This window comes from Poecile atricapillus, chromosome 7, assembly GCF_030490865.1.
Source record: "Poecile atricapillus isolate bPoeAtr1 chromosome 7, bPoeAtr1.hap1, whole genome shotgun sequence".
In the NCBI taxonomy this organism is placed as follows: domain Eukaryota; kingdom Metazoa; phylum Chordata; class Aves; order Passeriformes; family Paridae; genus Poecile; species Poecile atricapillus.
In genome coordinates, this window is record NC_081255.1 from 5834882 (window position 1) to 5858035 (window position 23154).

At 40.2% G+C, this 23154-nt stretch overlaps 1 protein-coding gene across 2 annotated transcripts in view; it reads right to left on the reverse strand.

The window, feature by feature from the left end:
• The window catches only part of LOC131581013 (BMP/retinoic acid-inducible neural-specific protein 3), a 199728-nt gene that overhangs the window by 166513 nt on the left and 10061 nt on the right, over window positions 1–23154 (reverse strand). The window contains exon 2 of one of the 2 annotated variants that reach the window (XM_058842850.1): window positions 15125–15410. In XM_058842850.1, the coding sequence (XP_058698833.1) occupies window positions 15125–15360 (236 nt within the window). In that variant the 5' untranslated portion in view covers window positions 15361–15410. Of the gene's footprint in view, window positions 1–15124; window positions 15411–23154 lie in introns of those variants that run through there. The other variant, XM_058842851.1, reaches the window with a different exon arrangement.

A 23154-nucleotide genomic window follows, 5' to 3' on the forward strand; every position in this document is an offset into this window, starting at 1 on the left:
CTATTTCTGAACTTACTGTATATCTTCAAATTCATTTCACCCATTTCTAGACTTATTCAGCCACAAATCACTTTAAAACTAGTTTTATATTTGATGACCATACATCATAGTGAGCAAAATAATGTTATCACAAAGGCACACCCAAAAATTTCTCTGCAGAGCTTGATGTGAGTGCCAAAACATGTCCCTCTTATACATGCCTTGCATGTCTGCAAAATAATCTGCAGTCAGACAATCAGCCATCAACCAGGGGGCAGGCAGTTGTGGAAAAGCCATCTGTATTCATTCTGGCACTCGAAGAACAGCTGGCTCCCTGGATTTGCCCTGTGGGTATTAAGCTGGAGCCACTTTCCTCTCCTGGCACTCAGCAGCTAGTGTTAGCAGGCAGTCACTCCAGTGGCCTTTCCACTCCTGGGATTGTTACCATCATCCTCCTTTGTTTACTGCCCTTAAGGGATGTTTCTTGCCAGACCAGCTCCTTCTGAAATTACTGATTTGTTAGCACGTTTCAGGATGAGATCACATGACAACAGAGAAGCAAAGCACAGGTTTTTTTCACCACTGAGAAATTTATATTTCCCAAGGATAAAACCACTTCATCTCAGGTACCTGCTGTTCAGACAGAGCTGTCAGCCAATTTAATTTGGCAATGTGTAGGTGGACCTTTCTCTCTCCCACCCTACCCTCTCTCAAAAATTCTGTTCCCTGACTAAATTCTGAAATATTACAAAGTTTACTTAACTAAAACTGACCTTTGCCTACTGTTTGTCCGGTTAATATGACAGAACTAATTCTTCTGAGGGAGAGAGGAATGGTAACTCATTCATATCAGCCTTACAAAGGAATTTCCAAAGATTTAAGCTGAGTTAGAAACGGGAGTCCCATGACCTCAGTTTTTGTGGTGTAGAAACTTGCCAAGTCCCATTTTGTTTTAGCATAAATACTACATAAAGACTGGTTTATTGCTATCAACAACCATATAACATCTTGCAAACCCACTCATGGTTTGGAATGCTCATGGTTTAACTGTGAAGACAAGAGAAATAGAGTGAAATAAGCATGATTTATACATTGTATATCTAATTTTGTCTCCCCATAAATATAGAACTGGTACATAAAGACATTTTTAAAAGTAGAAGTACAATTATTTTTCTTTCATTTTAATGTCCTACTTTGCAACCTTTTAACTGTTCTTGTCAGTTGTCTCTAAATTCCAATGAATTACTATGGTTAAAATTCCTTTTTAAGCTGTTCATATTTTACCAATATCATAGAAAGGGAAAATGACCATCACTTAAAAAGAAAATTGAACAATTTGATTGTTTACTTTTGGTTTTTTGATTGTTTTTGTCTCCCTGAAAGAACAAGTGTCAGGGAGTTTGATTAATTAAGTTTGATTTCTAAGACTCCTTCATGGTTTGGGTGCCAAGGAAACACATACCCAAGTCACACAGAACTTCTATTTCAGAACATGTAAAGAAGCACACATTTCTGCTCATCCAGGCCAAGGAGTCAACAGGAGAAGTAGACATAACCATTACTTCGTCAGGCAAAATCCTAAATAAACAGATGTGCCTGTCAGCCACACAAGAAACAGTTCTACTAAAAGGAAAATCAAATTTCAAAGGCAGCTACAATAGAAATATCTTCCAGACACTACACAAGGCCTGAAACAAAACAAAAAAAAACAAAACAAAAACAAAAACAAAAACAAACAAGCAAACAAAAAAGTGAAAAGTCAGAGGTATCTAAGGAACAAAGCAGTCCTAGGCACTGAACTCAAGACCAACTCCTTTCAGATTCTTCGAAAGTTTGGAGTTGTGCACCACACATAATATTTATCAAACATATATTGACAGCTCTTAGCACCATCAACAAATGAGCACATGGTGCTCATTACCTTCTAGAAATGAAGATGCAGGTGGAAAATCTACAGCATATCAATTTCTCATGACATTATCACACAAGGAATCTATGGAAAACTGAGATTTGAGCAAAGAGCTTCTGTAGTCACATACATACTTATTTTTTTTATGTAACTTGTCATGGCTAATTTCATTAACTATATCCCGAATCATATGGAAAGAGAGAGAAAAATGTGGAGCAAAGTCATAGTAGCCCCTGTATGAAAAACAAGTTTCATGGTAATGAAAAAGAAAAAGGAGTTTCATGGTAATGTGTTTCAGTTACAGATTCTCAGAGGTCTTCTATTGTAGCCACAGCTAAAATTTAATGGATAGGTTTAAGGCATAAGCTAGAGTTGACCAAAAGCATGAGAAAATCCAGCAAGATCTGACAGAATATTTCTGCCATAGGTATTTTAATACAATGATCTAATCGGGAAAGATCTTTTGGCATTGCCAGGGTTGCAAAGATTTTCTGGATGTCTGATTCATGAGCAAATGCCCATAGCAAAGGTCATAAATATCTTGGCCAAAGGCTCCTATTCAGACACCAGACTGCAGAGGATATAAGCTTTTGTTTCTAATGAACAGTACTCTTCACTCTGCAAAAAGGTGAATCATTAAACTAATTTACTTAACTCATCCATATCTATCTTTCTATTTATGCATGTATTTATCCACATATGTGTACAGAAATAGATACTCATTAATATATATAAGCACATGCATTCATACTCACAATGATTCATTCTCACAGTAATCACCAATATTTGGGTTCTAGACATCAGTAAATAAACAAGCATCACAATTTACATGTTTTCCACTTATTCTAATTTATCAAGCCTGGTGACTTGCTACCAAAAGCATCATTACAGAAACATAGAATCTGCCAGTTTGGAAGGGACCCACAAGGGTCTTTGAGTCCAACTCTGGGCCCTGCACAGGACACCCCAACAATCCCACCCTGTCCCTGAGAAAGCTGTCCAAATGCTCCTGGAGCTCTGGCAGCCTTGGCACTGCACCCATTCCCTGAGGAGACTGTTCAGCACCCACCACCCTCTGAGGGAAGAACTATTTCCTAATATCCAACCTAAACCTGCCCTGATACAACTCCAGGCTACTCCCACAAGTGTTGTCCCCCTCCATGAGAGGCAAGATATCAGTGTCCATCTCTCCTCTTCCCCTCACAAGGAAGTTGGAACTGCAGTGAGGTCTCCCCTCAGTCTCCTCCAGGTGAACAGACCAACTGCCCTCAGCGACTCCTCATAGGCTTCCCCTCAAGGAAAGCCCTCCTTTGGATGTTCTCTAACAGTTCAGTGTCTTTCTTATATTGTGGCACCCAAAACTGCCCCCAGCACTCGAGGTGAGCCCACCTGAGAGCAGAGTGGGACAATCCCCTGCCTGGCCTGGCCAGGGATGCTGGCCCTGGTGCCCCCAGGACAGGGATGTCCCTCCTGGCTGCCAGGGCACTGCTGACTCAGACCCAGCTGGCCATGGACCAGGACCCCTGGGGCTCTTCCCACCGCTGCTCTCCATCCTCTTGATCCCCAGCCCATACACAGACCCAGCGGGGCCCTGTCCCAGGGACAGAATCCGGCCTTTCCCCTTGGTAAACTCCACACAACTGGTGATTGCCCCTCTCTCTAATTTTTCAAGGGCTTTCTGCAGTGCCTTTCTGCCTTCGAGAGAGTCAAACAGCTCCTCCCAATTTTGTATCATCTGATACAAAGCTGAGTATTCCTTCCAGTCCTGTGTCCAGGTCGTTAATGGAGACGTTGAAGAGCACAGGGCAGAGGATGGAGCCCTGTGGAACCCCGAGAGTGACAGGTTGCCAGTCTGATGTCATCCCAGTCACTAAAACCTTTTGTGCCCAACCTGTGAGCCAGATGCTCACCCATTTCATGATATGTTTATCCAGCTGTGGGATGGACATTTTGTCCAGAAGGATCCTGGAATTTACAGTCTGAAAAACTTTTCTGAAATCCAAAAAGATTACATTAACAGGCTTTCCTTGACCCGCCAGGTGGGTCACCTTGTCATAAAAGAAAATCAGGCTTGATTAGCAGGACTTTCCCCTCATGAAGTCATGCTGTGTGAGACCAATGACTGTGCTGTCCACAGGTCTTTCAATACCTCCCAGAATAGCCTTCTCCATAATTTTACCAGATCCTGAAGTGAGGTTGACAGGCCTGTAGCTTTCCAAGATCCCCCTTCTTGACCTTCTTGAATATCAGCAGAACACTTTCCAGGTTCCAGTCAGCTGGGGCCTCTTTGGATTCCCATGACTGCTCAAAAATTGTCATGAGAGGTTTTGCAATGACATCAGCAGCTCTTTGAGGATTCTTGGATGAATCCCACCAGGCCCCATAGGTTTGTAGGGATCCAGCTGGAGCAGCAGATCCCTCACAAGTTCAGGGTAGACTGGGAGCTGATCATTCTCACAGACAAGGTCCTCCAGCTCACAGCACTGAGACCCCCTGGGTCCATCATCCATACTGAAGACAGAGGGAAAGAAGGCATTAAATACCTCTGCCTTGTCCCTGTCCCAGTTTGTGAGGTGACCATCCTCCTCCTGGCATGTGCCTATGTTATTTTTACTCTGCCTTTTGCCATTAATATATTTGAAAAAACTCTTTTAATTTTCCCTGACAGTTCCAGCAGCCTCAACTTCAAGTGAGCTTTGGCTGCATAAATTTTCTCCCCACAACAGGGAGCAACATCTCTGTATTCTTCCCACATCATCTGTCCCTGCTTCCACACCTTCCTTTTCAGCCTTATTTCCAAGGGAAGATCCCTGTTCAGCCAAGTTGGTCTTCCACCTTGTCTGCTTGTTTTCCAGCATTTGGGAACTGCTGACCAGCAAAACTGAGCAGTGCTGATGGGCCCCAGCACCTTTAAAACATTTTCCCGGGCAATCTTGTTCACTAGTTCCCTGATCAGCCTGAGGTTGCTTTCCTCATGGCCAGAGCTGAGGTTTTGCTGGCATTTCTCCTCCTGCCACCAGAGATTTTAAACTCAATAACTCCATGCTTGCTGTGGCCACGATGGCCCCAACCTCCACTTTGCTCACAAAATCCCAGCTGTTGACAAGCAGCAGATCCGGGAGGGCATCTTTCCAGCTCGGTTCCCATAGGACCAGTTCCAAAAAGCCATCCAGGTGTTTCAGGGTACAGGTGGTGGTCTTTTAGGAGGCTCCACTACGACAGAAAGACTTTCTCCCAACTCATCGGTTGTCTGGCCTTCTAGTTCCAGAGCCTCGTTCCTGGTACAGGAGGTGCCAGCCCTACTTGTCAAATTCTGAGGAGGGGAGGAGGAAAGAAAGGAACTTTCTTCCTCTTATGTGCAGTCCCTTGCCTCCAGCCTTCACTTTCAACACACCCTTGGCTAACAGGCCTTTGACTAATTACCCTGCAGGGCCATGAGTCCATCTGCTTCTCCACTACAATGGAGGCCTGAGATTCCTGAGAGTCTTGAAACTGAAGCATCACTGAAAATAATTTGTCTCTTGATTGTTTGCTCAAATCCTATGTATTCTGTTTTAATCACTTGAACTTATTATTTTTCAAATTTATTTTGCACTGTTAAATACATGAAACGTAGACTAAAGCCCACTTTTTTTTAATGCAGGTTATAAGATTGCTTATGCTGTGTAAGGTTTAGGCTTCATTACTATTATTATTATTATTATTATTATTATTATTATTATTATTATTATTATTATTATTATCTGTAGCCATCATTTTTTGTAAATGGCTAAAGATGTAGTTTAAATAAAATTAGATGTGACTTGATAGTAAACCAATGTCTTTGTTTACCTTGAGCATATTTATCAGGAAGCAAAGATGATATTGTGTTTGAGTTCCTAGTAAAGTATCCAATCCTACTGCTAGCAGTCAGGATATAAGAAATCTATACTAGTTATAGTTCAAGAACTGTAAGAATATAGTTAAGAATTAGCTGAAACACGAATTTTTTATTTTAGATTTATCAGTTATATTTCCTCAGGTCTCAGATTCTGCTTTCTTTCTGAGTATTTGGCAGAGTGTCTGTTCTGTTTTGATTTTAAATTATGTTACTCATCTAAGACAAAACCTCTATGTGTACTTTTCCCTTGAGAAATTAGCATTCACTCCTCAAAGCCAGATTCTATCTCTTGGATGCGTGCAAGACCTGCATACACAACTTCTAAATTGCTGGTGGGCTCTGCCTGTGCATTTTTCAGAGCTCTGTATATATCAAATTGTCTGGTCAGTAACAATATCTTCTCTTCTCAAGCTGCATAAATAAAGTAGAAATTGAGAGTATCAGAAGATGAATTGAGATACAGAGCCATTAATGACCTTAAGAACACTGTTATCCATAACAATCATATTGGGATTCTAGGCAGAATCGAGCAACAAGACATTATTTTGAGGTATTGCTTTTCTTCACAAGGGTCTCTGCTGGAATGAAACTGTAGCTACAAAAAAAAAAAAAAATCCCAACCAGCATAATGACTGTGAAAACCTGTAGAATCAATCAATCTGAGCTAGAAGACAACTAAGATTTGGATTCAGAGATATTGACCATGACCTTAACTTAACGATAGTAGAAGAAAATGACAGAAATTCTTCAGTGAGCACATTCGGTGTCAGTTGCTCTTTTTCTGCGTGGAAAAGGCACAAATGCCCTTCTGTACAAAGAATCACACACTCCAATCAATACCACTGGCTTTTCATACAGAGAAGGTTTCTGTGCTACTCAGTCATTTTTTTCTGCCACCCATATAGACTGAACATATGGTCAAAAAGAAAAACGGGAAAGCCATTCTGCTTGGAGACAGCTACTGCCCTAGCAGCAGTAAGAGAAAACAACAACATCAGGGTTAAAACAAAAGCACAGAGAATTTGATTCAAGTAATAAAAAAAAAAAGAATTCTTTTTTCTTCAGTAACTAAAAGAAATCTTGGTAATTGTTTTCTCCTTTATGAAAGTCATCAGCGTTTGATATCCTCTACATCTTGAACATCGCTGATAGTACCAGCAGGGATACTGAAACAAAAATGAAAAGGAAGGGCAAATGAAAGAACAAAGACCAAACTAACGAAAAGTCTTCAAAGAATTAATGAAAATGACCTGATTTCATGCACAAAATCCTGTCAGACTACCCTGCTGACTGAAGAATGTATCTGTTATTAGTGTTAAACAGCTTTTACACTACTTCAGTGATTGCATGAAACCATTAAGTTACAGCCTCTATTATACTAATTTTTTTTAGGGCAACTTAAATGATTCATGAACTCACTAACTGAAATGATGACACACCATATTCTCTAAATAAATGTTCTTTGTTCTTGGGAAACATATCAGTAGGAGGTTTGATCTAATAATTATCCTTAAAATATTAGATTTTGAAAGAGGGTATATTCTAGAAATAGATTATAATAATGTTTACAAAAAATAGGATTTCCTTTTCTCCTTGCCATTTGAGTTTCTTTAGGATCTTTGATTAAATACACAGAAAAAATAAGGAGAACTACAAAGAGAGATTGTCAAAACACAGACTCCTGCAGTGTATTATGAAAAAAAGATATACAGAAGGCAATCTTGGCATCAATAGTCTCCTTTGTTGCCAAGCTGAAACACGCTCGCGTTCTTATCAAGCTGACTCCTGAGAATGCTCCTAATCCTGCTGGCACAGCCAGCACTGCTCCCCAGCACCCTGCCCAGAGCTGCTCCATCTCACCAGGAGAAACTCCAGCCTTACTCTGAAACCCAGGAGGCTGATCCTGAGCCTGGCAAGTGGAGTGAGGGGATCTGGGGTAGGTCTGAGTCTGGTAAAACACCCCTCAGCTCTGTAGAACTGGGCTCTCTGAGAAATAGCTTGTGGTCTTCTGAATGTTCTGCAAGATTCTGTTGGAAGCCAGAATCACTTAAAAATGCACATTTAAAAATTTAATGTTTCTTCAGGGGCTGTCATGCTTGTCAGAGACTCACAAGATGGTTTGGTTTGGAGGAGACCTTAAAGCCCATCTTGTTTCACCCCCTGCCAGGGGCACGGACACCTTCCACTATCCCAGGCTGCTCCAAACCCCATCCAACCTGGCCTTGGACACTTCCAGGCATGGGGCCTTTTTTCCAGGATCTTCAAATGTGGGCTAATATTCAAATGTTGGATCAGTCTCAAAAATGAACTTGATTTCTCATTTGTTCCTGAGTTAAAAGTGCTTTCCTTAACCCAGAGCACGTGACTTCTCTGCCACACTGGCTCACAGATGTCAGAGAGATGGAAAGACAGGGTGATTTTGGGAATCAGAACTTCCTGCCAATCTTCCTGTCCATCTCTGAGCCCTCATTTCTGTCTGCACTCTTTGTGAGCCACAAGATCTCAGGCTCTTTCATTACTGCCCATGGAGATTTCGTTTGTCCATGCATGGCAGACCCCTTACACAACTGGGATTGTGAGCACAGACCTAAACAAGTGTTCAGTTTTTATCTTCTGCACCTTTCATGTCTCTGATATCCATCTTAGGAGCCCCCTGATTGTCCCAGTGCTATTGGAGACAGCCAAACCCTCCTTCACCTTTGTGAACCTCCAGTCTAGGGACTTGTAATCCTTTAATATTCTGGCTAAACTAAATTAGGCCCTGGTTATAATTCATCTGAAAGCATGTTCTTAACTTTTCTGTTGTGTATGCATGGCTTCTCAGTTTAAATTTTCCCTTCCTTTATTTCCACATTTTCACAAGTACGTACCCTCCAGAGAGCCCCCTGGATAAAGATCAAGACACTAATATAATATTGATAACAGGAATTGCTAATTGTAAAGCATCATGGCCTAATATGTTTTTAGGCTCTAAAACTGAAACAAAAATTCTTTCCTAGAAAAGGGATTTGCATTTGGAACAAAGGGATGGAAACTCAATGATTTTGTAGGACATTATTCAGATATTTCTAGATCTGGAAATATGGTCATCTAATGCTTAAATTTTGCTCTGGTATGTCCTTATTCAAACCTAATTATTTAACTAGTGTCATGTTTTTCTATGCCCAGCTAACTAGAATAAGAGAGGCTGTTGTATCACAATCCAAAATTAAACTCATTGATGTTTTTCATATCCAGACATCCTTAAAAATGTGCTGGGCTACAAATATTATTTTTCTAGGGGAAATTTATCAACTCACAATCCCAAAAACTCTCTTTGAGCTGCTCTTCCCTGTTACCAGCCTGTGAGCCTCTGAATTTGAAAAGAGGACATAGTGCATTCCCCAGTCTAGCCTTTTGCAAACACTCTGGGGATGATGATTCATCTGATTTCTGTATATTTTATCCACCAAGCTGAATGGAATATTCTCCAAGAGAAGCTGACCAATTACAACATGAACCAGAAGCAATTTACTGATAGACCAAATTTCTGGAAAAGGCAGAGAGAACCATTCCTTCTACTCCTGTTAAAACACTTGTATTGAAAACCATTGTTGGAAGAACTTGCTTAGGTCTTCTCCAGGCTTTGAAATTCCAGATTAATCAGCTCAAATCAACCTCAGGAAGACCACATGGAAATTCTATTCCAGACCATACACTGGAGTGAAAATTAGGATTCAGGGCATATTGTGTACCTGCACAACTGAACCTGCTAGGATTTTATTAACACTGTCTGTCACATGTGTCAAAATGTGAGAACTAGTGGGAACTGTGGGCTAAAATATTTTGACAGTGAGTAAAAAAATGACAAAACCAACTAATGTTGGTCCTACTTAGGTTCACACACAGGAGCTGAAGCGTATCAGTGAGGGTTCTGTTACAGTCTTGAGTCTTGCTCACTTTGCCCTATGGGTTCAGTCACCGGAGGATTCAGAACAAAGGAGAGGAACCCAATGTGTTCTTATCTTTAACTTTATAGCATTATTTTCCAATGCTTCTATTTTTGCAGCTGTTTGTGAACATAATCCATTTTAAAACAACCTCTAAAAGAATCTTTTTAAGCCACATGAATACCATGCTGCCAAGAGCTACTCACTGTTTCAAGAGATTCTTTTTTGTTTTCCTTTTGTAAAGTAGTATTGGGCACTTATTAAGTATAGTTGCCCCAAAGGATGTCAGTGGTCACTAAAACTTAATCCACTTTTATCTGCATCACATCTTATAGCCCCTTCCTCCTATTCATAGGATTGGGAAGGTTCTGTTACTTTGTATGTTCCAGAATCTCTTTAATGATTAGGAACCTTTTCTAAAGAACCAACCTAAATTTATTCATAGCCAGTTTATACCAATTTGGTTTTGAGACAGCATTGGCTTTTGGTTTAGATGGCTCATCTCACTGTATAATATGTATTCTGTTGACAGGAATTGTATCCACTTCCAGCTCTCTTTTTCTTCCCCCCTAAGCATTGTATTAAGTATTTCCACCTTAAAAGAAAGAGTGAGTCTCTTTCTTCCCCTGATTTTTCACATCTCTTTCAGGTTTTAAATAATTTTACTTCAACAAAACTCCACAGTATCCCCAAGGAGATTTCCTCAGGACCTTATTTGATAGCATGAATACTTGACTATCTCTGTAGAAATTACCTCTTCTGATACAATGTAGGTTCTTTGCATAATTTCACAATCACTCTTTCCATCCTGGTAACCTCTTGGCTCATTCTGTTTGGATTTAAATCCCTTTGTCTGGGTAGCTGATTTACATAAGAGGCACAGCACTCCCTTTGTGTATTAAATAACAAATTATAAACTTGGTTTTCCTCGCCAAAATACTTATTGATGCTAACTGCAGGAGCCACCTTCCATGAAATATTGACATAGCATTCCCATGAATCTAGAGGTTTTCAGCAGCCATCCAGGTGCTTTCTTGGTGATTTTCTTCATAGATCAGTGACAATGAATACCACCAAAATCTGTGGTAATTATTATATTTCCTGCAGGAGTGTATTTCCTTTGAAGCATTAAAGGGAATACAGCACTGCCACATAATCAGCACAACCAGCCCACCATTTCCAACTTACAACAATGCCAATAACACCAGTTGTATAATATTTAGTGTTCTGCAATACCAGATTAAAACTTATTTCATATTAATGTGTCTCTTTCTGCTCTGTCCAATAATACTGAATACTCCTGGCCTTGGAGAGAGTCAGCCTGTTTGTCCATGAACATAACTGAACTTTAATGTATAGAATAAAATATGGGTAGTAGATGATTTTTCCACTGGTACAGTCCCACAATTGACACACTAGTTGGTTTTATCACATCATTGTTTTATGCTACAAAAGCCAGGAATGGAGATAAGAAAAAGTGTAACTTTTATGTTTAAAAAGATATGCTGAAGTTAAGAGCTCTTATTAGAAACTAGGCTTAGTTAATCAGCGTGCTCCTTGGTGCAGCTCTTTGGCTTCATCCCTGCAATTTATAACAGATTCATGGTCAGATGAGCACTTGCTTACAGTGACCACAGGATGTGGATACAAAGCACTTGCTTTTTGCCTCATTGGCATGTGAACAGGGAGCTTGGCTTTAATCTGAAAAAGGGTAAATTTAGATTGGACATTTTTCCCTGTGAGGGTGAGGAGGCCCTGGCACAGGGTGCCCAGAGAAGCTGTGGCTGCCCCTGGATCCCTGGAAGTGTCCAAGGCCAGGTTGGATGGGACTTAGAGCCACCTGGGCTACAAGAAAATGTCCCTGCCCATGGGAACTGGGTGTTCTTTAAGGTCCCTTCCAACACAAACCAGTCTGTGATTCCAAGAATACAGAAATGTTAGCACGCAGTCCATAGAGAGATCAATTTTCTTGTTTTAGGCTAAAAGTTTGACTACATGAATTTTAAATGGAAGCAGGTTATGTAAAATAAGAACTGAAAAAAGTAAGCCTACTGAGTATTATTAAAAACAATTGCCATATGTGAAATTAAAGTTTAAAATCAGTCTGTCTCCTGCCATGCAAGTGACAGAAATAGAAGAATTAGCACAACATTGTTTTACTCAATAGCTGAAAAATAATGACAGTGTTTCCTTTAAGTAAATTCCATTTTAATATTCTTTGTTATTCTCTCTACTGGGTGCTTTCTCACTTCTCTGTCCTATTATATTATTTTAATCATTCTGTGTCTTTCATGGGCCTGCAGCATATGACCTTGATCCCATTCAAACCAGTGTCAAACAATGGTACAAGACAAAGGCTTTGTACCTGTAACTTTGGTATTTATGGAAAAATGCATTACCTGATATAACCAAAAGCAGAATAACATGTGTTATGTGCTTTTTAATATAATTTTGATTAAAATAGAGAATGTTATTAATGAGGGAATTAAATAAAATCTTTGTGATATAGATTCCATCGAGATTTATTTTTTTTCTGCATCATTACTGCCTCTCCTGAGACTGCAAATGGAGGGGAAATGAAAATATCATTCTAGTCACTGAATTATTCCATTGTTGGATAGCAAAAGTCAGACAGCAGTCTCATTCTGAAATCTCCTGCCACACACCTTAAACTATGACATGGAATATGTGCAACTCGCTGCTGGGTTTATGTTATTTTTATTAAGGCCATTTCATTTCTGCTAGTTGTAGACAAACAGTCCCAGCATGAGGTTGGTCTTCCTAAATTGGTTCCCATGGGCAGCAGGACTTGATGGGTTTTGGCAGAGAGATACAATTGGTCATCTCCTGTGTAAGGCTTGGATGCTGTCAGTCTGCAGACACAGGAGGAGAGCTCCTACTGCTCAAAGCTCCATTGGTTCTTCTGGAGCCAGCCCCTTCCCCAGAAGAGAGACATTCCTTTAGGTAGCCTGCAGCTACTTGCCACATTTGTGCCATTAAAAATATAGGGGTCTTCAGTCATTTTCTGTCTGACCCCACTGTGCTACCAACATCCTGCCAGGAGGGGTTCAAATGGGACACAATCCCCTCAAGTCCCTCACCCTGCTCATCTTACTCATCCTAAGCCCCTTTTTTTGGATTTTGACCTGGCATGGATTTAAAATGAAGGAAGACGACTTCCCTTCATCCTTAATCTTTAAATATCAGGTCTCAGGCGTGTGCTTCACGGGCTGAACTGAAAAGCTCAGGGTCTGGAGGGATTCTGTTAGCACCTTTCTGCCTTGTTAATGTGGCTGAGTCCCTGCAGGCAGGTGCTTTCCTCTCCTTGCCTCTCCCTCCAAATAAGGACCTGTACCTGAGGGATCGTTTTCATTAGGTAAAAGACAGGTGAGGGAATGAACAGACAATTAGGCTCTAAGTCCTATAGCCTGGGAAAGCTCATAGAAAAGCAACAGGGATTAAATTTACAGTGTGCAGCTTCTAACAAGGTCACGGTGCTCTGCACTACTCACTAATGGGACCATATTTTACAAGGAAATCTTACAATATTTGTTGCTGATTTCTTTTTGGAGGGCTGAATCAAAAAAGTAAAGATTGTGGCTCTTGTGACTTCCTGGCTCATTACTTGGAGGGAATAGGCAGAGAATGGAACTGAAGCTGAGAAACATGTTCTGTGGGATTGTGTAAATTGAAGTCAATTGAAACCTATGCACAAACCCAAATAAATATTAGCAGTGTGATTGCAAATCTGTGAAACTTAACAGTGTTGCTGTAATGATGGCTGAGACGAGAAAAATTCTCAAGGACCTGATTGTAAGAGCTCAAATGAAATACAATTCCATCTTTCATGTTTTAGCAAGATAATTTTGGTTCAGTTTTGACTAATACAGAATAATGGGAATAAAATATGCTGCCTCAGTCTCTGCATTATTGGCTTTACATTATTGGTCCTGACAGCTGGCTTTTAAAATGCAGTAAATATTGGGCAATGCTGTTCTGTTAAGACAAGCCACTTCATCAAGCATATTTCCAAATCACACTTTATTTTCAAAACGTGTTTAATTTCTCTGTATATCGCAAAGGAGCCCCCTGCAAAATTGACCTGCAACAGAGTGCCCTCTACTGCATGTATTTGGGAAAGGAAAATAAAGCAAATCCCTAAAAAATAAAACCTTTACACGCTGAGGCCAGCATTTTTGTCACAGGCCACTGGACACTGAACTAAATATGATATCCATACAGGCATGTATCACTCTTACCTTCTTCTAAAGGACTGGATACCACTAGGGAATAACAGCCTAAAATAGGTATGACATTTGCACAATCTCTTCTGTGGTTTTCAGTGAAATCAATGTTTATCTTCCCATTCCAATTGGCCTGTGTTTGTAGGATGGACAGTTATTAGGAGAGCTGAAAACCTGCCCTGTATTGCCCTGCTGCCCCACCTTCTTTTTGCTTTTATGAGGAATCCATCACAATTTCAAGTGAAAAATCTCTCTGCTTATAGATTTGTTTTCTCAGTCTTTAATCCCTCCTGGTCTCCCATTTGTTCTTCTGTCTATTTGCCATTAGGTCACTCATATTAGACTGAACTCCCCTTATCCTTCCCATATCCTTGATAATATTGGATGCCACTGAGTCACACTCATTGCAAATGATTGAGAAGATATTTCACCAGTGCTGTCCCCAAAGAGTAGAGACTCACAGGTTACAAACATATCATTGAATCAATTCCACAGCAAGGCCCAAATTCTCAAGCAGACCTATGCTTTTGAAGCCTTCCCCCGTTTTTTCCTTTTCTTGGTCTGAATTGGGCCAGCCTAATGCTGAGATTTGTGATGGACCAAACGTCTGCAACCTCCGTTAAAATTCACAGTGACTCTTATCACTCCATTCCTCAGGGAAGAGAACACCCCTTTTCAAAACATTGGCATAAACTAACAATAAACATTTTTGAGTGGCTTTTGAAATGCCCTCCTTTGCACCATGAAATCTGTTCTGTCAGCAGTATATGCAGAGCCACAATTTCATTCTTAAAACCTCAGCTTAAGCGTCGATGAGCCACACGTAAAGCAATTGAACTTGATGCATGATCAAAGGTGATCCCTCTGCAACCAAAGGAAGTATTTGAATCCCTAGCACATTTTTGACCATATCACTGGGACAGAATAGAGATATGTAGTAAACAACAAAGTTTTGCAGAGCAACATAATCAATTATCAAAAGTTCTTCAAACAAAACAGAAACAACACAAGCAGCATTTCCATAATACACAGTGGCCTTGCAAATGGCCTTGCATATATTTCAGCAATGAATTTGATGTCGATGGATTTTCACAACTGAACCTTTCCCTTAAGGAAACCCTTATTGATAATACACAACTTCTAAGGATGGTATCTCTGCAATTGCTTTCCCTTTGCTTCATACCTGTAAATCTTGTATCTTGTGCTAAATCCCTGTCGACTTCTGTCCACAAAATCTGTGTATTCCTGTGAGCGATGGAAGGGTCCCTTATCAGAGAGGAGCCAGTCGAAGGGGCTTGTGGCATGCTGATCCGAGACAGCAGCAACCGCTAAAACCCAGCAATGAAGACTCAGTGCTATCCACTCCCATAGAGCCATCAGAGAGAACAATTCAGCACCAGCACTGCATCGCCATATCATGCTTCCACTGGGGACTTAGAGCCTTCATTCTCTTAGCTTTCCCTCAACACCTAGACAAAATACACAGTCAATTAGATAAGCACACACTAGGCATCCCTTGGAAGTAGAAACAAGTTTCCTTTCTTTCAGCTTAAAGAGATAGTGGCCTCTACTTTATTATATTTTACATTAGCATAAACCCCACTAGGCTAGTTAACAGTGGAGTGTTTCAGTACTTCAAATGCCGTGAAACTAATGTCTTCATTAACATCATCAGCGATAATATTTACTGTTGAAGGGAGGCCTTCACAAATCATCAGGGGAGGGATTGTTGGGGTTTTTTTTCCCATTCATGCTAGTCATTAATGAAAAATATGCAACATCAGATTCTTGTCTGTTAGCAGCAGCACAAAATCATTCAGCAATGTCTGTACATAAGCTCAGAGTTCACACATTGGACAGAAAACAGGTGAGATTCAGAAGACCCAGGCTGCTTTCTCTTTTAATGTCCTTGGAAAAATTACGTTGTGGTTTGTCTTCACTGCAAAGTGTAGTTCACAGACCCTCCTTTCTCTGTCCAAACCAGCATGGCAGGACAGAGTGACTGCCCTGATCAAGAGCTCTGGAGCTGCCCACTGTGATGAGTTCAAGTGACTTACACCAGCTCCAGATGCTGAAATTTTGGGTATCCCTAACAGCAGCGTTTTACTTTCAGTCCAAATCTCTCCAGCTCAGTGGATCAGCCTAGAAATACTTTTTAAATGGTGCCCAAACAATCTTTTGTTTCACAAAAAAATCACAAAGCAAGTTTTGATTGCATCATGTAGGAACTCAGTGAAGACAAGCCACAGTTTCCCTCTGTACTTCAGACCCACACCTGTGGAATGGGCTAACGTTTCTAATATCCTGCAGAGATTTCATTAAAACATCTATGCAAGATCATGAGGTTTTCAGAGATGACAAAGGTCACGTAGATTCCTAAATATATGGAAGCAATCAGTTCCAGTTTTCAGTCTAAGGTGAAACAGCACAGAATGAATTAAAATATATGAATGTGAGAGCTTTAATTTTTCTAGCTGATGAGTTTACAGGGAATAAAATGTTGAATTCACGTTCACTCAAATCAGCACTCATCGTGACATTTTTACCGTGCCCTTTGTGATGATTTTTAGAACTTGGTGGGAAATTTTTTCTCCCTGTCAGTAATTTGGTCTGTAAGTGCACCCTAAAAGAAGGATATTTCCAACAGAACAGTCCTGCAACTGAACATTCAGCACCCCTGTCCATTATAATGAATATTGTGTTACTGAATAAATATGCTCTGTGCATATATGTGAGACATTAATATTCTCAAGAGTCTGCAGAAAGCTGACTGCCTCCAGGAGAGCACAGAGGTTCTTGTGAACCAACAGGAATTTACAGTCTAAGAATAAAATAATCTGTCTATGCAACCAGATAAATGCTCAAGCTTTATGTGGTGTAATTGTTTGTAACGTGATTTGGACATGATTCTGCAAACAATAAATGTATAAAGAAAGACCCTGCTCATATTTCATGCTGAGCATGTACCAAGACACTAAATTTTAACCATAAACAGTTACAGCCATGCAGTAGTTTCTGAACATAAAACACAGATTGCATTAATTTTATAAATCCTTTTGAAATTAAATTCCAGGAGTCTACAACAGAGACCTCTCAAACTTTTATTTATACTCCCAAGCCATGATTTCCATGCAAAAAGAGTCTGCATATTGAAGTTTGAGCATCATCTTCCTAGACTGGTGGGTTTATTTTTTCCTTCACAAGTCAAAATTCATGTATTTGAGGTTACACCACTGTATAAACTTCCTCCCACTGTATGAGAAAGTCTGCATGGATCTGTAGAAAAACTGAAATGCAATAGATTGCTCTACTGGCCAATAAAAGCCATGATGATCATCTGGTTCCCATTTCCTGTTATAAAAATAAATCACTACAAATGAAGAAAACATTCCAGTCACTTCCAGACAGTGCAGACCAGCTTTGCATCACAACAGAGCGAAAATCTACAAATGCTTTTGTCTCTTCTTATCATTAATCAGGGAAAAAAATATATTGCACAGCGTATTCATTCCCTTCCATCATCCTTAGCATAGACAGGGAATCATTTCTTGACATTACGTGAAGCTACAGAAAGTGAGTGTCGTGAGAATTTTCATTTTCATACCTACTGCTGTATTAAAAATTCTAACTTTTCTACTGAAAAAAATCTCATACTTGATTAAATGAGAAGAGATAGGAGTTTACTTTTGCAGTTACTTATTAACACTGAAGTGTTTCAGGCCGTTAAACTGTAATGATGACTAATTGAGTCCCTTTTGAATTCAAAATGATAATATTAGGATTGGAAAATGAATTACTGTGTATATGTAGCATCTTTCTAAAACTAAACTAAACGAGCACTTGGAAAGGAATAGTGGAAGAACCAGGAGTTTATTTTTGGCTTAATGCTTCACCTCATAGTGTGTCATAAATTAACCACTGGCAAAACACCTGCAGAGAACCTGTGAGGGTACAAAAGAAAATAACCTCGTTTTAAAGATCTCCTTGTTTTAAAGATCTATGGAGGTATATTCCTAAAGAGCATAAATATACAGGAGAGAAATAAGAAGAGAAAAAAAATCATGTGTGCATTTGAAGATGGAACTTATCTACTTGACTCTGTTGTCCAGTCATTGCAAATTCATTCTGCATTGCATTAATTCTCATAACACCCCCGAGAAGGAAACTTTAACAAACAAGGAACAGAAGCCTGAAAAAACGACTGCTAAGGAAGGGGTTAAGCTGTTAGAGGGATCTAAATTTAGATTTAAAAGATAATTTGGAAAATTCTAGCCAAAGTATTTTTGTACAGCTTACAGTATCATAAATATTTTAAAATTTTGAATATTCAAATTCCCTAATTAACGCAAATGCCCTGAAAACATTTTCCAAAGACTGTTATAGGCATATGGAACATAAAATTTTGCAGCTGCAAAGCCATCATAGAACTACATGGAGGAACAATCTGTATTAAATTTGTGGTAGATAAAGGGTGGGGCATGGCAACTAAAACACCTGTTAAGTAACAGAGCTGGTAGATTTTCAAGTAGAGAAGGCATTCTACAGAGAGCAAATAATGCAATATTTATCCTGTGATAAAAACTGTCATGTCAACAATGGTCTCTTTAAACTGCTGCCCTAAAGGACAACTCTGAGGCATAGATGCTCTGCACAATTATTTTCTGTTATCCCCGTGGTTTCACCCAGCTACCACTTGTAAATGCTGTTAAGCTTTTGGTCCTTCCTCTAAATTCTGAGGTTAAGGTGAGTTCAAGAAGCAGAACAGGCTAATTTTTTCTTTGTTAGGAATCTATTGTCTCCTCACTGGCATTAGTGCAGCAGGAATTTGACTCAGCATTTTCTGGGAATGCCATAGCTAAATCCTACTTCTCATCAACATGTAAAGGTTCTGGAGACCGGCAAAATCCATGTATTTATATCATGTGAGGATACAGAGCTGGCAAATACAATGCAAACATTGTGGCCACTGGGACAAATTTCATCAAGCTTCAGCTGTGAACAAGAGAACAGGACATCTTTGGTCTTTTTGTTGTGATCGTATTGTAGAGCAAGCCCCACAAAATTTAGTCTTTCTTTTTTAGGTAATTTTTTAAAAATATTAAAATTGAATATAACTGCATATGGAAGTTTTTGAATTCACTGAGACACTAAGCTAAAATAGTGCAGGTTGAAGTGGCTGCTTGATTTGTGAGTTGAGACTTCTTGCTTACAGAACATTAATTAATAAACCATGTACACTAAGATACACAGAATAATATAGAGCCAGCCCAGATGTGTGCACAGCAATGCTCAAGGGAAAAAAAAAAAAATCAGTAAGTTTAAGTCCTTTATAAAATGGAAATTGTGGAAAAATTTCTCAGGGAGGAAAAAAAAAGTAATCTATTGTTACCTCAGTGCATGTAACTTTTTATTTCCCAAGAGATGAGAGTCAAGTAGAGATGTGTTAATATACAGTAGAGATATAGCTACTAAATTGGTCAATTACCAATTGAACATTGGTTCACTAGTGGAGCAACCTCTTATGTAAGAGTCAATAAAGTTGATGTTAGGCATCACCAATAACTTTTTTTGGGCCACATCTACCTGCAGCTCTCAAGGATCAAAATAAAATAACTGTACAAATGTATGGACATTTTTAATAAGATCAGGTTTGGGTTTTTTTTTTCAATATTTCTCTCTACCCTGGAATCTGAGAGACGTATCTGAGGCCTTGGTCTGAGATCCCACAGAGATCCCCTTCTGTCAGTGGAAGACCAAGGTGTCTCTGAAATCCTTTGGTTTTTATGTTCACTTGAATTCCAGGAAAATGCTGATACATCCCAGCTCTCCATGGAAAATTGGGAGTCCTCTATGCTGAAGTGGGATTCTCTTGGCTGTAACTTCCCATAATGATGAAATAAAAATTGAAGACTGTTATTCTCAGATATGCCCTTTCAAAGGAAAGTAATAAATAACTTTCTATAGCATTGAGAAAATTAGCATCTCTAAGATGGTTCTTTTTTATGCAAAACACAAAGCTTAGCTTTCCTTGAACTAATCAAAATAACAAATATTACTTATATATCCTTTAAAAATAAACAAAGAAAAAATATGATAACAGATGGAGGGGAATACATCCAATTCTGTTTGTAGACAGTTGGATTTCAGCAAGGTCATAATTTTACCATTTATGAGGGTTTTGGTACTCCATCCCTCCATTACTTACAAGCTGTAGGGATTTCAAAATTACTACTTTTGATCAAGTGCAATACATGGTGTAGCAGAGTACTTTCCATATTTCTTTTAGATTGCACATCATGGAAAACAGGAATGGAGCAAACTTTTTTTTTTTCTAGGTATTACTCAAAATTCTCAGGAATGCTACAACTTTGAATCAAGAGCAAGGAGCAACATTTTATTTACTGCAGCTGGATGGGAAACAGTAAAGCTCAGAGAGGGTGAGATAAGTCCAGACCATTTTTTTCAAAGGCATTTTGACACTGAAAAATGGAAAGACATTTTGCATAAAGAATAAAGCAATAGTCTGTGTCTCAGAGATTGCTCTTATCTGCTCTAAGTCCTTGGGTTTATCACTTCGTGTGTTCCTGCTTTCACTTCCCCATCTGAAGTGTGATGATCACATTGCCCACCTTTGCAAAGCACCACAGGAACTACTGCATTATCATCAGAGATCCTTATTCTTTTTTCAAGGAGCCATTTTTCTCATGCTAACAACTTTAAGTGAATGAGACCCGAGGAGGCACCTGTCCATGGAATTCTCACACAGCCCAGTGTAAATGAAGCAGCCGTGAAGCTGATGATGTGCTGTGGAAGAAAAGAGCAGACAGAGCTGCAATCAGAGGGCAAAAAGTTGTTCTCTCTCAGCTGTTCTGGGCTTAGCCACCACATGTGTTCTGTGCTTCAAAGGAAGATACTCAAATGCACAGAAAAACATCTGCCAAGCTGAGCTTCCTGAAGGATAGCAAAAGGAGCTGTGGGCTGAGGTGGGCTGCTCTGTCCTGTGGTCACAGTCAGCTGCTGGACAGAGATGAGCTCGCTCCAGCTTGAAGTCCCCCCAGATGTCTGGTGCAGGAGCAAGAGTCCCAACATGAACCTTGGGTAGAGCAAAGAAACAGAGCATTTGGGGCATTGGGATCACTGAATCACAGAGTCACAGTGGTTTGGCTTGGAAGGGATCTTAAAGCTCAGCTCATTCCAATGCCAGCTGGCCCAGGTTGCTCAGAAGGAGCAGGGCAGAGGATGGTGAGGCCTCCCTGCCATCAGATCTGACCGTGTGAGCTGCAGGGGACAGCGTGTGACACCACAGACAATTAGAAGGCACCTGGATGGATAAGCCATACTTGTCAAAATGATTTTCTGGATGGGGATTGAATCAGCTTTTCTCTGGTGTTCATTCTGAGCTACAATAATCTGAAAAAAAAATCTGAAAGGAGAAATTAATTCTATGTCTAACAAGCTTAGGAGAGTTTTACATTCCAGGCTTAAGAATAAGTCCTCATATCAGTTCCTGGCAGCAGTTTTGACTACATGCACCCTAAATCAGCATCTTTCCTTTATTCAAAAAGAACTGCATCCAGTGCCTGATTTCAGCTTTCTTTTCCCCTCTCAAAGACAAGATCCCTGCAACTATGTCCTCAACAGGTGAAATAAACAAATAAGATGTCTCATTTTTCAATTTTATCAAAAACAGTCCTGCTTCCCTCATCCATGCATTCAGAGAAGAAGAGAAAATATAAAATGCATCCATGGAAAGAGAGAATTCATGTCAGCCCAAGCTCTGCGGCCGCCCTCGGGGCTGGTTGCTAAATGTTACAGCTCTTGCCCACAGAGATTGTCTTTGTATTTGCTCTGTCCCTGCAGAATTTCACTCCTGCAAGTGCCTGTGAGCCTTCAGTTGATGTCCCCATGTGCTTTCTTGTCGCTTCCCAGTGCAGCAAGTTCCAGCCTTCTCAGCCCATGAAGTATCTGCTGGCTGTCAGGCGTACCGAGGTAATTGTTTCAATGTCTGATATTTGTAAAAGACCTAATTTTTTCCTTTCCTGCCCAAATCATGATGTATAAATTCCCTCAGGCACTTTTTAAATCTGCTAATCTAAGTTCATCCTCCTGTGCAAACGGATCCTTATGTGTTTTAGCTGATGATGTAAAGCAGCATCCCCAAAATGCCATTGCAGTCTTTCTGCCTTAATGAGTGCTGTTTCTGCAAGGAGTCCACTGAGGGGAATATATTACCTGTCAAGGCTCTGAGAGCACAAAAAGGTCTCAGTAGCCTTGACCAGCCTTTTCTGGGTCCTCCACACACCTCGGGCTGACCAGGGGCTCCAGGACCTCCAATCCCAGCATGTGTGGTGCTGGTGGGACGGTGTATGTAGGTGAATATCTGAAAGGGAGAAATCACAGAGCCACAGAATGATTTGGGTTGGAAGGTACCTTAAAGATCACCCAGTCCCACCAGTGCCATGAGCAGGGACATCTTCCACTATCCCAGGGTGCTCCAAGCCCTGTCCAACCTGGCCTTGGACACTTCCAGGGATCCAGGGGCAGCCACAGCTTCTCTGGGCACCCTGTGCCAGGGCCTCATCACCCTCACAAGGAGGAATTTCTACTCAATGTCCAATCTAAGTCTCTGAATCTACTCTCTTTCAGTTTCAAGACATTCCCCGTGTTCTTTCACTACACAATCTTGTAAAATCCACTCAAGTCCTCATCATGTTTCAGTTCCTCATCCTTAAATGGGGTCTAGCACCAAAATTGTTGATACACAAGAGGTATCAGTCACACAAAGAGCTAAAATGAAGCTGATTTCTGGAACGGATGAGCAGGACCCTGGCTGAGCTCTGGGTTTCTGGCCATCACCCAGGGTGCCACGAAGACACACAACACCTGCTGCTTTGAGAGCTGGAGCTCTGCTCCAGGCTGGATGACTGCACTTTTGCAATCACAAAAGTGCATTGGGGTTGAAGTCTGTAGGGGATGAAACCTTAATCTTTGCAAGTCCACAGGTGCACACGGACTTTCCTATGTGCAAAAACCCTTTGCATGGAAACTCCACGACATTTCAGTCTTAAGTCACTCTTCCACTACACAAGTTATGCTAAACATTCTCCCAAATTGTCTAAAAATTTTCAGCTAAAGCATCTGACAGTATGAAAAGTGTTAGAAGGGAAGCAGAACAAGATCTCTTGGAATAAGTTTATGAGTGGCTCTACAGAA